Genomic DNA, 17,339 nt, shown 5'->3' with positions numbered 1-17,339 from the left:
TAGTGTTTCTTTCCCAATTAAACAACCTATTTGAATTAAATCAAATATCAGTTGCCATATTTCAGCAACCACCTTGTTGATAAGGTGGCTGAATATATGTATTTCCCTAGATTTTCTCCTTTTGTTTCTCTATTGGCCGACTTCCCTAAAAACACACTAACACTTGTCGGCTTCTCACTGGTTCACGTCACCGCTGAGATGACTGCCAAGTTTTGGTGCCAACAAAGGGTAGTCTTATAAGACATATTTTAAGTTATTTTAGGCACATTTCTTCAATGTGTATCATATCCCAATTGTTAAGTCATCTACAAGCAAAGGTGAATGGTTTACCAATGTTTTCATTTGACACTACGCCGCCTTTTTCGAATGTAAATGATATGTTAACAGTTAATTAGTGGAACTTCCCCAGGTTTTTGAATTCGTTGAGTAGGAAGTACCGGCAACCTCAACTTCTGCACCAGACAAATTACACAATTTATAATTTTCCATTGGATGAGGTGTATCAGAGGGAAATAAAAATTCATGAACTCCTTTGTATTATCTAATCAATATAATTTATTCCATTTGGACCATTATTGCCTAATTATTACCTACAATTCTCTGAGTCATACCTAAAATTCTCACATATGTGACGTGGGGACCATCTTTTACTGCCAAAACAGGAGACTACCAAGACGACTACTGTTGAAATGTGAAATCTTATATTCATTTATGCTTTGAATGATACAGATTTGGTCAAATTACAGCCAAAAAAAGTACACGCTACATGAATTTTGAAGCAGCTGCATCGTTCATGACATTGTTGAATCTTGAAAAGAAAAATAAGGATAAGGAGCCTATAAATGTCCATCCTCATCAAAGAGTGTTTCTCATTGTCACAGAACTTCAAAACTCTCTCCAAGGCTATTAAAACTTCAGATTTCTTCTGCTATCCAAAACTTCAATCTCTCGGTCTCTTACCCTTTTAGTTACATGGCAGGACAAAAGCCAATCCTACAGCCTCCAACTTATGGAAACCTAATCACAGTTCTCAGCATTGATGGAGGTGGAATAAGAGGGATTATCCCAGGAACAATCCTCAGCTTTCTGGAGTCTGAGCTTCAGGTAGGGTACTATCTTCTGTACTTAAATATCAAAATATGGCATTTCCAAATGCATTTTTCAGTACATGCAAAGTCAAAAGAAATTTTTCTTTGCAGACTTCGCTCATACAAATACTCATGTCAATTTCATGCAAAGTACCTTGAATATTCATCTGAGTTAATGTTTATAATGCAAACTGATTTATATGCTTTTTTCATATGGTGCAGAAACTGGATGGTGAGGATGCAAGAATTGCAGACTACTTTGATGTGATTGCTGGGACAAGCACAGGTGGACTTGTGACTGCCATGCTTACTGCACCGAATGAAAAGAATCGTCCCTTGTTTGCGGCCAAGGATATCAAAGACTTCTACCTCGAAAGCTGCCCTAAAATCTTCCCTCAACTCTGGTAATTATTTATAACGAATTAAGTATATGCTAGTTAACTAGTTATGGTTTATTTTTTATGGTTGTTAACTAATGTGGTTGAACTTTTTGAACAACAGCTCTTCATTTCCTCGTGTAACGAAGATTATTAAAGCCCTGTCAGGACCAAAATATGATGGGAAGTACCTCCACAGCATCGTTAAGGAAAAACTAGGAAACACAAAACTACACCAGACATTGACTAATATTGCAATACCAACATTTGACATCAAGACACTCCAGCCAACAATCTTTTCCAGCTATGAGGTTAGTCCCTTTATAATTTGTTTTCACAACTTACAATTTCCATTCATTAAATCATTTATTGAAAGGCATTGTAATGGTTGGAGTTAGGAGTGTTTGCTTATTTTGTGCATTTCATGGTTTAATTAGGTGCACAACAAACCAAGCTTGGATGCCTCGCTCGCAGATATATGCATTGCAACCTCAGCAGCACCAACATACCTTCCAGCACATTACTTCGAAACTAAAGCTCCTGATGGAAAAGTGAGAGAATTTAACCTAATTGATGGTGGTGTTGCTGCAAACAATCCGGTATTTATTTATTTATTTTTTTTTTTTTTTGAAAGGTTATAATTTAATGTTTAATACAAACTTTTAAAAGAAAATTTCCTTATTTTTCCCTTTAGGTATGCGTTTAACTTCGTCTTATACTTCAAATAATATTTCAGACTCTGATAGCAATTGGTGAAGTAACAAAGCAGATCATGAGGGGAAATCCCGACTTTCTTGCTATTGAGAAAATGGACTATGGTCGTTTATTGGTTATTTCTCTCGGAACTGGCTCACCAAAAGCTGAGGAAAAATATAATGCAGATGAAGCAGCTAAGTGGGGTATGTTGGGGTGGTTAACAAGTGGTGGTTCCACCCCAATAGTTGATGTGTTTTCTCAAGCAAGTTCTGATATGGTGGATTTCCACCTTTCTGTGGTTTTTCACGCCTTGCACTCCGAGAAGAATTACCTCCGTATTCAAGTATGTGCATGTGCTAATAAACAGTGATTTAATATATATATATATATATATGTAACTGATTAATCTTCTTTTAACTCTATGTCAACCAACATTTATTATTGACTCTGTTGAACCAAATCAAATTGCAGGATAACTCACTAAACGGGATAGTATCTTCAGTTGATATAGCCACCAAGACTAACTTAGAAGATCTTGTGAAGGTTGGTGAAGGGTTGCTTAAGAAACCAGTTTCAAGGGTAAATTTGGAGAGTGGTTTTGTTATGCCTTCTGATCAAGAGACTAATGAAGAGGCTTTAAAAAGGTAGATCTTATTCTTATTGATTTTATATATAGTTTTGCTTGATTTTTCCTTTTAATAATTCTAACAAAATTCTGGTATCACAGGTTTGCAAAATTACTCTCCGAAGAGAAACATCTTCGCAATGCTAGATCCCCACATGGCCACGCCCCAAGTTATAAGTGACTTTAAGCAAAGATATAGAGTTTCTTGAGGTTGTGTTTTTCAGAAGGTTATGCAAGTTGAAGCCATTTCTCCACATTCATTCTTTTTTAACAAGGTCTGTTGGGATACATATTGTCAATGATATTTTCCTTTTTATTTTCTAGGTAAGTACATGTTGTCAATGTAGTTTTTCTATATTCTTTGAATTAATGTATTCAAGAAGTTGTAGATTCACCAAGCAATAAAAACTGTGGAGGATTTGAGACGTGTGAACTTTATTTGATTACCTTTTGAGACATATGCACTCTATCTGACATGCAACAAACTCTTTGAATTATTAATACTCAACTCTTAAATTCATTATCACGTTGTAATATGATAGCCCTATAGACCTAGAACGCTGGCTGTAGTCTCTTGATGTCGAATGTCAGTATTGCAATATTAGTCAATGTATATGGCAATTGCTACACGAACACGTAGCAATTCAAGAACATGGTTAAAGAAGTGTTCATTAAAGAAATTAGGTTAATTAAAGTAGATTACTAGCAATCAATCAAGCTTCAACCTTTCAACACAATCACGAGTAAATATGGTGTTACATATATATATATAGGGCTAAGTATATAAAACACCCCTAAGGTTTACTTTTTAAACAAATAACACCCCTTTCTTTTACTTTGGATATATAACTCCCTTAGAAATTTAAAAAAGTGTTGCAAACTAGGACTTTTCGGCAATCTACCATTAGAAAAGTACCGTTAACAAATTAACAAATTTAGGCAATCATTGATCACTTGGCGACGTCTAACTTTTTGCTCATCTTTGCCAAATATTTTCCTAACCACCTCATCTGCATGCTGAACAGTTCCATGCAAGACTAATAAAAGTTACATTATATATATATATTTTATCAGTGGATGTGGTCGATGTGAAGATTGGAACAACCAAGGGCAGATCCAGGAATTTTTAATGGGGTGGCTAATATTTCTTTGAGTGGGCTAACACTAGTAATTTTTTTTTTTGAGCTGGGCTAAAATTGGGTATAGTAAAAAAATAATAATAATAATAATTTGGGTGGGCTTGGGTGGGCTCAAGCCCACCCCTAGATCCGCAAGTGGGAACAACAATTTTTAATTATTTGTATCCTCTATCCTTGGTTCCTAATTAAAAAGAGGATGATTGAGAATGCTGACATCATTGAAGCTTCCCACATTGCAAACAAACTGCAAAAGGCAATAGATAAATAAATAAATAATGCAAATTTTGGAGTAGCCCTCATGTTATTATACTCATAAATTAATTCCTAACAGTCAACCAAGGTCTCCATTTGTCATCTTACATTCCTATTCTTAATAACTAGTTTTTCAACTGCCTGTAATTATCTTTCTGCGACATTAATTAATTCCTCATTTGTTAGAGTATGAAACCTGGGACATAATATATAACTAGAACAACATAGAGCAATTTCTTCACCGTCAGTTTTACATATGATTAGTCATTATTCGTAACAATTGAGACATATTTAAAGCCACATGGAACCATGCAAAAAGCTCTGATGGGCACATTTTATCAGCCTAAATTTATCAGCGCCTCTAAGATATATGAAGTTAACAGATTATATATGTTCTCTTGGAAGGGATGTTGTGATTGTTTGCTAATACCATTTTCTCTCCAACTTCATATGTGAAGTAGTTCAGTTGATTGTTGATTATGCTGTTGCTCACCATGCTTAAAGGTGGCTATATATATATATATATATATCTGTAATATACTTTAACATCCTTATAAATGTTTTATTTATTTATTTGGTTTAGGAACATCCCAATAAATGTTTCACAAATTGATTTTGATTCTTTTGACCACTAGCCACCTTTAAGCATGGTGAGCAACAGCATAATCAACAATCAACTGAACTACTTCACATATGAAGTTGGAGAGAAAATGGTATTAGCAAACAATCACAACATCCCTTCCAAGAGAACATATATAATCTGTTAACTTCATATATCTTAGAGGCACTGATAAATTTAGGCTGATAAAATGTGCTCTGATATATGAAGTTAACAGATTATATATGTTCTCTTGGAAGGGATGTTGTGATTGTTTGCTAATACCATTTTCTCTCCAACTTCATATGTGAAGTAGTTCAGTTGATTGTTGATTATGCTGTTGCTCACCATGCTTAAAGGTGGCTAGTGGTCAAAAGAATCAAAATCAATTTGTGAAACATTTATTGGGATGTTCCTAAACCAAATAAATAAATAAAACATTTATAAGGATGTTAAAGTATATTACAGATATATATATATATATATATATGTCCTTCAAAATACAAATGAATCCATAAATTCTCCTAAAGTTTAAAGTCTTCCTTTTAACTTGTGACCACCTAAAACCCATGTTCAATGGATTCAGAGTAGTATTATATAAATCCATAAATTATCAGAATGATAAAGTGCGTTTTTTTATTTTTTATTATTTTTACATTTTTTCCTTGAATATATATGTTTCTAACTTGCATTATATTTGAAAATTTTCAGACTTTGATTGCAATCGGTGAAGTAAAAGGCAGATCATGCAGGGAAATCCCGACTTCCTTGCTATTTCGAAAATGGACCATGTGTTAACACCTAAAATATAATATGAAGTAATCATGCCACGTGGTCAAAAATCCCAAGGTCTGAACTCTAGGTCAGCCCATGATCATCGGGGCAAAAATATTAATTTCTAATCACGGTGATCAGAATTAAGGTCAGAAATAAAGAAGAATGGAATACTTAGGCCGTTAGGACTGAGAAAAAGTATTGAGCTCATAAACAACCATGGTCATAATCAGGAATCTCAACCGAGACTCTCAGTCACTATGGTCATGATCAGAAGTCTCGGCCATTATCTCTCAGTGTCACTATGGTCATGATCAAGACTCTCAGTCACCATGGTCATGATCAAGAGTCTCAACCAAGACTCTCAGTCACTATGGTCATCATCAGGAGTCATAACCAACTATGGTCATGATTAAGAGTCTCAACCAACCAAGACTCTCAGTCAGTATGGTCATGACCAAGACTCTTAGTCAGTATGGTCATGATCAGGAGTCTCGACCATTATCTCTCAGTCATTATGACCTAAGAAAGTTTCTCAACCAACCAGGGTCGAGAGTCTCGACCAGTGATCGAGAGTATGCCTAATTGATGGATAAGCTCAGACGAGGATGGATCGAATATCTCTTCAGGCCATAGTCACTTGAAAAGTGTTTGCTGTGATTCAAATGAGGACCAACTATGAATCCCAATGTCTCAAGAACCCAACAAGTCAAGTTTGGAAACTTAAAGAAAGCTTGAAATAGAAAAATACAACCTGACCATGTCAAAGGTCCAGAGATTCAGAACTACAAATGGAAGGTTCTCACCTAAATCTGATAAAGAAAGTCAGAATTGTTAGTAATCAGATGATCCCATAGCCAATGTACAAATCAAGCCACGCATGATAGGTGTAGAGAGCTAAAAATAGTCTGAAGACCAAAATCATCAAGCATGAAAGAAGATGCACCATTTAGTCAAAAATATTATGCCAGACACATTTGTATCTGCCCATGGAGAGATGTGCAAGCCAGCCAACCTGACCAATTCAACAAGATGGTTAGGAAAAGTCGTTTTCAACTTGCAACCATTTAATATCTGGTCCAGCACCATTTCTAAAGTTCAAGCCTTTAGCATTCATATCAGTTAACACTTGGCTTTTATTTCATCAAGTTCAGTTATCACTATCAATTTAGTACTTAGTTCATCTTTCAGCATTCAATACTTTAGTTTCCATTTCAATCACGAGTTTATAATTCATTCATCATTGTAATCAATACAAAGTTCAAAAAAGAAAGGTTTGCAGATTCAGGTATTTTTATTGCTCAATTAATTTGCTTCGAATTAATATCTATCTTAAATGCTTAAAATCCTTTCTTAAAGGCAATAACAACCTTAAGGAGAGGGTAATTCCTACTCTCCAACTTTCGCCTAAATCACATTAGGTCGGTAACCCGACCTGATAGGAATAGTTTGGCAAGAAATATTCGAGTCCATCGGGACACTGACACACCCACGATTTATGTCAGCCATTCATTGGCTAGTGACCTCAAACCACTTTGTGAGCCAAACAACTTTGGCACGCCCTGTGGGACAAGTGTTTTATTTGTGAATGGTCATCGAGACTAGGTCACATACTCAAACTTCAGCTAAACAAGTTAACCCTTAAAGGGGGATTAGGAAGAAAATCAGCCTTCTCCTATAATGCAAGATGCCGGGTTTGAGCATGAGAAGGGTGATGAGCGCTGAAAAGTGCGTGTTTTAACCCCTTAAGCTTGAGCATTCTAGGACCTTTATCTATCTTATTTCCTCGTTTTATTCTAATTTCGTGTTATTAACCTTTTCAGGTGCTTATCCCAAAAATAAGTCAATTCAGCCAAATAAGAGCATTAAATAAGTTAACTCAAGCTGAATGGAGGAAAGGAGCAAAGTGGAAGCTAAATGAAGCAAAGTGTGGAAATTCAGCATGTTCGATCAATCTCAGCATTTCTTCGATCGATCGAAAGTTTATCGATGTAAACAATTCAAGATAGATCCAAGCCTTTGTCCTTATCCAAAAAGAATCCAACAAGTTTGATCGATCCAACATTTCCCAGATCGATCGAAATAATTCTATCTTATCCACACCTACCACCCCACCTACCACTTTTGTCTCGTTTCCAAAATATCCCAAAATATCTCAGAGATTTGTCTTTATTCAAAAAGGCGCGGCTAAGGATGATCGATCTCTGCAGCATTCGATAGATTTCAGCCAAGTTCGATCGATCTCAACACAATTTGATCGATTGAACTTCCTCAAGTCCGAAAAAAAGACAAATTCCAACTCATTAAAAGTTGGCTCATGGTGCAATCATTGGAGGGACCTTGATGCACGAATCCAGACCATTGGTGTGACATTTGACCTACCTATATAAGGATTGAGAGCCATTTTTAGAGCATATGTTATTCATAATTCATCATATCTCATATCTTGTAGAGGAGGCTAGAGATTAGAGAGCTTTACACATTTTTGGGGAGTTCTTCCATTCTTCTAGAGTTTCCATCAAGAAGGAGGTCATTCCTAACATGAAGATAGCCCTTGAGGGTTGGATGACTACTTCAATGAGTGGCTAGACATCTACTTGGGGCTAGAGTAGCCCCTAAGTTTGCTTCCTAGACTTAATTCTTTGTATATTTTTGGGGATTCATTTGTAACAAATGATGGAAGAACTGTCCAGTTTTGGGAGGATCCATGGTGTGATGATAGGCCTTTGGCCCTATTGTTTCCCAGGCTTTTCAGGATTGCTATTGACAAACATGCAATGGTTGCTGACTACTATCGCCTTGATGGTGGAAGGTTGTCTTGGGATGTGCGTTTCTGGTGAGCTTTTCAGGATTGGGAGCTGGATGATGCTGGGTATTTGGCTCTCCTTGACGGACAGGAAGTGGAGGGGTCTGGGGCAGATTCCTTGATTTGGGTGCCTTCTTCTCAGGGAATGTTCCAGGTCCGATCCTTTTTTGTGTGCCTTTCTGGTTTTCATGGTACCTCATTCCCATGGAAGACGATGTGGAGGTCTAAGGCGCCTCTTAGGGTGGCCTTTTTTGTGTGGACTGCAGCTTGGAGTAAGATTTTGACTTTGGACAATTTGAGGAAGCGAAGGCATATCACTGTTAATAGGTGTTGTCTTTGCAAGATTAATGGGGAGTCGGTGGATCATCTTTTGTTGCACTGTCCTGTGGCTCATGATTGTTGGAGTTTGATGTTTGGCCTGTTTGGTATTCATTGGGTCATGCCTCGGTCTTCTTGGGAGTTGTTAGATATGTGGAGGGGCCAATGGGTGGGGGCTCAGGTCAGAGTTTTTTGGAGGGTGATCCCTTTTTATTTTTGGTGGAGGCTTTGGAGAGAGCGTAATGGAAGATCTTTTGAGGGAAAGGAATCCTCCATTGGAGTGTTAAAATTTTCTATCATTTGTAATTTGTTTTGTTGGGGTCAGGGGAGAGACTACTCCTCTCTTGAGGAGATTGTTGATTTTATGAGCTCTTTGAATTCATAGGCTCCGTTTTGTCTTTCTATAGTTTGGGACACGTTCCCCTTTTAAACGCTTGTAATTCAATTTACTTATCAAAAAAAATAAATAAATAAATGTTTTAATCTTGGATTTATATATATATCTTGTGGTTTCTACTTGATGTGTATGAATTAATACTTTCAATTGATTATCTACTTCTAACCATATGTCTATGTATGCTAGAATGGATGATTCATGTGTTTTTCTCTAGATTTAGTTGAGTTTATACATATCTATGTGTATGGATGAAGTTAATCTAGAGACGGTCAAAACATAGAGCTTAATTGAACACTCTTGCAATTTATTTGATGGTTCACACTTATTTCTTGATGGATTGTACCACACCTTTAGCTTACTTAGTTTAATTTCATGTCTTTAGTATAGATGTAGTGTAGTTTCTTTAAATTCATAGATAGGTGGACAATCTACTCTTGTTCCTTGGTGTTCCATACTTATGAATGCATTAGGTGTATGTTTCTAGATAGTTGTGTATGCATAAATTGTGGTTTCATTGAATGGATTTTGGTCTCATTTGATAGGTTGTGTTCTCTATTTGATTTGCTTGATAATATATGCTTATTTGCCATCCATGCCTAATTTCAATTAACGTCACACAGACACAAGTTACAAGTCAATTTCACCATTAATATACAATTGCTAGTTTCTAGTGAAGTCAAGCTTAATAGTGAGCTCTAGTACCCCAAGTCCTTCCCTCTATATCTTTCTCTATTTTATTAATCATTGAATTTTGTTTGCTTTAATTTCATTTGCATAATAGCCTAATCAATCAATCCAACCAACCTTTGATCACTCGACCTACTAACCCTATATATTGTTTCCATTGCAAAGGCACCCACAATCCCTTGGGACGATCCCTACTCACCCTAGCTATATTTTTAGTTAGAGGTAGTAGTGGCTTTTATAAATTTAAAACTTGGCCACATTGGACACTCACACTCTTAGTTCATATCTTTGCAAACTTTTGGTGCAATGCGACGGCAACCACCAGAGGGACATCAAGCCAGCCACCAAGTGACGGCCGAAAGTGTCAGCAATATGGTGACACGATTTGAAAGTAAAGTGGAGACTTCCCAACACCAAGTTGCTTGGGAAATCAACAAAAATATGGAAACGCTGGTGGCTTCAACCCATATAACTAATACTCAGCTCCAACAACTGAATGAGATGGTTAATGCCTTAGTGACTCATATTAATAGGTAGGTTATTGTTCAGCCGCCTAGGTTAGAAAACCAAAATGATAGACAAGGGGAATAATTTCTTCCTCAACAAGTTGGTCAACTAGAAAGAGGTGCCCAACCACCTCCCGTGGTTAATGGTCCTCGACCAGTAGCACCGGTTCCACCACCAGTCCATCCAAGAGAGTCAGGAGTGATTGGTCACCAGCAACCAAGATGGAGAAATCATGACTAACCTAATGGTCAACCTCCCCATCTTCAACCTCAAGTCTTGCCACCTCAGGCTGCGAACCTAGGGGGCAAGAGGGACATAATCCTTGGCTCAATGCTTTTTTTCAAAACCAAGCCCCGCCTATGGTTATGACTAAGGAGCAATTAGTTGAGGTCATACAAGAATAATATGGACCGGCTTTGAAAAGGGCCACTTGACCTACGTTTAGGCACCCATTTCCTAATTGGATAGATCTTCCCCAGAATTTTTGGGTGCCGAACTTTGCAACCTTTTCAGGAAAAGGAAACTAATCAACTCTTAAGCATATTGGCCGTTTCACGTTAAAATGTGGGCCGCTTAGTAACAATGATTAGTATAAAATGAAGCTGTTCTTCGACACTTTCACTAAGACTGCCTTCATGTGGTATCTAAACTTGCCACAAAATTCCATCCATACTTGGCAACAAATGCAGGATGTTTTCCATTATCAGTTCTATAAAACAAAACCAGAGGTCTCTATGTCTAACCTATCTAGGATCCATCAGTTGCCAAATAAGGATATTGAGACATTTTTTGCTAGGTTTAAGAAGGCACAAAATAGGTGCCAACTCACTCTACCTGAGAAAGATTTTGTCAACTTTGCTCTTAGCGGCTTAGAATTCGAACTACAAAAAAAGTTCAAGGATACTCATTTTGGAGATTTATTCCAATTAGCCGATAGGGTCACCAAGTATGAAAAAAATCCTACGAGAGGAAAAACTCCTCTCAGGGGACCTATTAGAAGGATCCTAATTACGAAATACACATGGTTGACACAATATACGATGACCTAAAAGGTCGATGCTGTTGAAATTATATCAAAAAAGCCGTATGTTTGTAAAGCTTTAGCTAAGCCTATAGAGACCGTTAGTGGTGTTCAACCCTCATCATCTTCAGCCAAAAGGAATATCTTTGAGGTTGGCAAGCAATATGCTTTTGATATAAGCAAAGTAAAGCAGAACAAATCTTTGACCACCTTTTATCTAATAAAATTATCAAAGTCACCGGTGTGCATAAAATCCCCTCGGTTGATGAGATCAAAGGTCGAGAGTATTGCAAATATCATAACTCTTGGAATCATACAACTAACAATTGTGTTGTCTTTCATAATGTGATTCAGGCACAGATCGAGAAGGGAGGTGATGGGCGTTGACAGTGATCCATTCCTTGGTCAGCAGTAACATGGTTGAGATCTCAATGGTCAGTAAGCCACGAAGAATGATTGATTTTGAGGATAGTTTGGCCAACAGAGAAAGCAAGGCCGAAGGAAAGAAGCTAATGGTTGAGAAAACTCCAAGGTCCAAAGATGACTTGGAAAAAGAGTTAAAGGAAGCTCAACTAACACTGATCAAGCAGGGATTATACCCCAAGTGCAAGACAGACGTTGGAAGGAACTAAGAGAGATTCCATGGCAACACTCGGGGACGTCCTGGAAATTTACGTCATGGAAACAGGCCTATATCACCCTCGTCTAGGGTGCCTGTGACTAGCCAATTAACATGGCCTGACAGGAGGTCTAATGCCAAAAAACATCATAAGCAAAGGCAGGAAGTGAACCACAACAGTCATACAAGGAACCCCAAGTCATACTGTTTGGAGGCCTAAAGAGCCTAACTCAAATGTGACTTGCCAGGCTGGGACATCAGTTAACCGTCCAAGCCATAGGCAAAGGATGGTCAAGCCACCATCCACTGACAAAGGTCAATGGTCAAGGTTAAGTCATCCAAAGTTCTCTGGGGTCAGGGATATCCCGCTAGCATTCATGTCTCGTACTCAGATGAGACGTTGGCAGCGGATGAAAACTGAGTTAAGAAGAATGGAAGAAAAATACTTCGTTCCATAGCTAGAGAATGTGACTTTGGTTAGGAGAGAACCTGCTAAGCATGATTCGGAAGATGATCCGAAAGGAAAACCTAAGGAAGATAATGCAGTTGGGAAGGGAGGCGCAGAAGAGAAATGTGCATCTTCATCCATAAAAGAAGCTGATGACGAATCATACTTTGGTGATGATGAACCCAACCTGGATGCCAAGATGATGGTTCAAAAGGTATCAAGTTTGGTTCTTTTGAAGAAGTTGTAAATTGTAACATGGTTTTTACTTTACCTCATATTTTTAGGCTAAGCCTAATCAACCGTCCACCATGGAAAGGGACGTTGAAGTGATCGAGTATGAAGGTCAAGAAGTTCCAGAGATTATCGAAAATCCATCCAAGTCGATCCCTCAAGATAAGAAACAGAAAGTCACTGTAATAAGAGCTAAACCACATAGTGATGAGTTGGTGGCTATTTGGAGGAATCAGGCAGCCAGGGTAATTTTCGAGAAGCCTCCTGCAGTAATGTCCCAACATTTGAAACCACTCTACATCAGGGTTTTCCTAGAAGGGATGCTGGTGTCATGAGCATTGATAGATAATCATTTCACGATCAATATCCTTCCGATGAACACCATGAGGTTGTTGCAAAAAATGGAAGACGACTTGATTCCCACTGACTTAACAGTCAGTAATTTCACTGGGGCAGAGCTACGACCAAAGGTGTGGTCACCCTAGAGATGACAGTGGGATAATGTAAGACTATGATGGCATATTTCCTGGTCGACGCAGGGGCGGCATACAACGCCTTAATTAGGCATGACTGGTTACACCCGCATTTTTGCGTTCCTTCTACCCTCCACCAGTTCATGATGTTCTGGGATGGAGATGAGATCTAGGTCATATGGGGAGATAACAAACCTTTTAAAGCTCGGGTCCATGTGGCTAACGTTATTTTGTATGAGGAAGAAATGGGACATATGAGGCTCATTGGGTGCGACAAGTATGGCAAGCCTAAAAAGACGGCAATGCGAAAGAGTCTAACTGACGAGAGATTTATCTGAATTATTCAAGGAACTATCAAGGCCAAGTGTTATCCACGAGCCAAGGCCAATAGTAGAGATCGACAAACAAGTTGTTGATGGATCAAACCCAAAAGGACAAGGAGAAGATGCTAGCATTTAAAGCTAGCACGGCATGGCTGAGAGCATATCTCGCCGAAAAACGGGCAATGTTGTGGAGTGATATGTTGGCCAATATGGCCGAAATCATAAAAGAAGATGAGTCAGGATATTATCGAGATACTATTTAATTAGACGAGTTAAATGCAGCTCCAACCAAGTAATGTTACTCAATTTTGTATTTTTTTCATTTTTCATGAATTTTTCAATTTTTTAGGATTTTTCTTTTTTGCACCTCGTTTTGTGCACCGGACACCATGGGGTGCGCCGAGTGTTTCAAAGTGTTGATTGGGATGTTTCCTTGAGTTTAGGACTCTTGGAAATGTATAAATTGCCATTTTGGCATTTTTCTATTTTTCAGGCAGAAAGGTCCCAAGCGGGAGGCGGGACCCGCTACTGGGGTTGTTGAGCACCGGGGTTGTGTCATGAGTCCATTGCATTTCATGCATTGTTTTATTGCGCATTTTATTTTATTCTATGATTTTATGTGGTGGTGAATTGGTTATTGCATATATATATAAGTAATAATGTTAAAAGATTATATTTGGTATGTGGGACCCACTGGTATATTAAGTCATTTGTAATGACTAATGGTCATCTGACCATTCTCTCTCTCTGCGTAACTACTCTCTCTCTCTCTCTCTCTCTCTCTCTCTCTCCCCCCCCCCCCCCCCCGGCTGCATCAGTTTTTTCTTTTTCTTTTTCTTTTTCCATCTAATTCAAGCTTTGACCTCTCTTTCACCACTTCGAATTAGACTTTGCCATTGAAGGCAAAGTTGACGAATCACTATTTGGGGCATTTTCAGAAATTCACAATTGGGTGAAATTTAGGTTTTTTCTTCTAATTGAGGTAGAAGTGTTCTAACCCATAATTTCTTTAACACTTGTGAATTTTTCCCCTTAAATTTGTTTATAAGCATCTTTAATTTGATTATTTGACCTGTGGTGTTTAGGGTTTTATATGATAATGTGAATTATGCGAATAGTTCGCTCAATTACATGTTCCTTGAGTTGATGTGATGGAAATATATTCAATTTATGCCTTGATTTGTTCAATATGTTTAAATTGTTTATTTAAGCATGAGGTATGTTTACATTGTTGAGAATTCTTAATTTACATGAGATTTTATTGTTAATATTGAAATTGTGTAGCATGGAACATTTATGCATTCCGGAAAGGAAAAAGGAAAAAGTGTTTTTGAAAAGCAAAATAAATTGTATTGGGAGAAAAAGTTTTCGAAAAGTGTTTGCAAAAATCCGGACGCCTTGTGGTCTGTAGCGTTAGTGTGGTCTAGAGGGGACTAGGGAGAGACCCTAGTGTGGTTGAGGTACTTAGGCCGGATACGACGCCTTGGAGTTGCCTTATGGTCGTGGATAGTTAGCCAATCCTCCTCTCGTGACGCCTTGGAGTTGCCTTCAATCGGATTGCACTAACGATTTAGAAAGGTGAAACGGTATTTTTTCGAAAATGGGGAGCGACATTTCATGGCATGACATATTGATATGTTCTCAAATGTGACGCATTTTAGCACCTAAGCTATGGTATTTTAGTCTATTCATTTATCTTACTTTCATGTCTTAGTACTTATTTGTGTTTTTGCCTATTTCAGGTCAATAAAGTTCAAACAGGCTAATAAGAGCCATTTAGCTCAATTTTCGAGCTAAGGAGCAAAGTTTGAAAGAGTCAAGAAAATTGCACCAGAGGAACTTTGATCGATCGAAGTTCCTCCCGATTGATCGAAATTGGCTACAATCGATCGAAATGAGGCAGTGCCAGCTCAGCAAAGTGGATAAGGCCCAGAAGATATTTTTGATAACACGTCAGCTTCGATCGATCGAAGCAAGTGTTGGATCGATCGAAGTCCTCTTCGATCGATCGAACTGACTACTGGCAGTGAGCTGTTTAATTCCTGAGTGCACCGGACTCTACCTAAGTGATAGTCAAGGCATGGTGCTTAATTGACTACTCTTGTGATTTATTTGATGGTTCATACTTATTTCTTGATGGATTGTGCCACAACCTTAGTTTAATTAGCTTAATTGTAGTGTAATTGCTTTAAATTCTTAGATAGGTGGACAATCCATTCTTATTGTTTGGTGTTCCACACTTATGAATGCAAAAAGTACATTTCTCTAGATATTTATGTGTGCACTAATTGTGGTTTAATTGAATGGTTAATAGTCTCATTTGATAGTTTGTGCTACTCACTAGATTGATTAGACAATCTATACTTATTTGTCATCCATGCTTAGTTTTAAATTGGTGACACATACACTCACAAGTTACAACTTGAATTTCCCCATTAATTTACAATTGCTAGTGTTTGATGAAGTGAAGTTTAGTGGTGAACTCTAAGCCCCAAGACCTTTCTCTTTTATTACTTTCTCTACTTTCTAGATTGTTATTTAATTTCATTGCTTTAAGTGAACTATTAGTTAATTAATCAAATCAAACTATCTTTTGATCATTCAACCTACTAATCCATCATAGATTCCAAGAATGCCGCTCCTTTCCCTTGGGACGATCCTTACTCACTCTAACTACATTAATAGTTAGTAGTGGTAGTGGCATTCTATAAATTCAAACTTGGCCACATCTCACACTTCATTTCACACACCACATCTTTTGTGCAATTTGGTGCTCTCCACGACACATACCACATATCATTGGCATATATTACACACTTGGTAGTCGGATGACTTGTGTCTGTATTTGTTGATATTATTACTGTTTTACTTGCTTCCCGAGGCATAATCCCATTCACTTGTATTCTATTCCTTATGTGGGTTCACGGAATCATAAGAGGTGTGTCTTAGACACTTTCTACTGAGCGGTTGGCTCACCCCATTATTTTAATATTTTCAAGACACAGGAAAGAGGTGGCAAGTAACGATCCACCACAAGTTTAGACGGGACTGGAGATCTATATTTTGCTATCTTTTGTAATTGAACTTTAATGTTATGTAAATATAATCGTGACTACTTTATAAAACTTTAGTTTAATTTGTATAATGGTGTAAGTTATGGACTTTTAATTTTAGCTATATTTCATGGACTGTAACTTGATGTAATTAAAGTGTGTTCGTTGTAAAGGATTATAGGACTAGGTAGTGGACTGGTGTTTCTATGTTTGGATGAGATGGAGAAACAGGATTCTTTTTATATATATATATGTTGATTTTGAGAATGTTGTTTATTATTTGCATTGTGCATTGGGACATGATAGATTAGTTTTAAGGCCAACTGAGGTCATTGCATTTTATATATATTTCAGCAGGTCGTACTAGGACTTTTTCTACAGAGGTCATGCCCTTTTTTTTTATTATTTTTTTTGGGTACCGTCAACCGGTACCTTTTAGGGTCGTTACAAATTTGGTATCAGAGCAACAGTTTGAATACCAATAGGACGACAGGTAGAGGCCTACCTAGGATTGCATAGAAAGTTGAATTGCATGTTTATATGCTTATGTGTTAATGTGTTTAATTGTTTGAAAAACATGTCTAACGATTTAATTGTTTAACTGCTTATGTGATTACGTACTAAGTGTTTAAAGTTGATGTATATTATTATCATGATCATGTTCATCATTGGTTGGGTATTCCGGGAGTATGGAAAATGTTTAAGTGTCATCGTTTCATGTCAAGTCATTCGTGTGAGGACTTCGTTCTCGTGTATATTTTAGTGTCATCGTTTTTGACTCATTTCCTTTGTCTTATTGCGTCATGCCACCAAGAAGGGATCCAGGGAGAGTTCCAGCTCCAATCCCATGGAGAGGGATTAGGAGCAGGTTGAAGAGGATGTTTTGTTAAATGATTTGGTCCTACCC

The 17,339-nt window shown here is 37.6% G+C and overlaps 1 protein-coding gene across 1 annotated transcript in view; it reads left to right on the top strand.

Moving 5' to 3' along the window:
* Nucleotides 1-972: 972 nt before the first annotated feature.
* LOC132277489 (patatin-like protein 2) overlaps nt 973-17,339 on the top strand; it is a 37,398-nt gene continuing 21,031 nt past the window's right edge. Inside the window, exons 1-6 of the mRNA XM_059779343.1 lie at nt 973-1,104; nt 1,311-1,492; nt 1,590-1,776; nt 1,903-2,064; nt 2,202-2,504; nt 2,633-2,805. Of these exons, the coding sequence (XP_059635326.1) occupies nt 973-1,104; nt 1,311-1,492; nt 1,590-1,776; nt 1,903-2,064; nt 2,202-2,504; nt 2,633-2,805 (1,139 nt within the window). The remainder of the gene's footprint in view (nt 1,105-1,310; nt 1,493-1,589; nt 1,777-1,902; nt 2,065-2,201; nt 2,505-2,632; nt 2,806-17,339) is intronic.

The sequence above is a fragment of the Cornus florida genome, unplaced genomic scaffold, assembly GCF_030987335.1.
Source record: "Cornus florida cultivar Cherokee Brave unplaced genomic scaffold, ASM3098733v1 CherokeeBrave_3.0.0_Hap2_Chr10, whole genome shotgun sequence".
NCBI lineage: Eukaryota > Viridiplantae > Streptophyta > Magnoliopsida > Cornales > Cornaceae > Cornus > Cornus florida.
The sequence above is the reverse complement of the archived record's forward strand: the minus strand, read 5'-3'. Positions and strand labels throughout refer to the sequence as shown.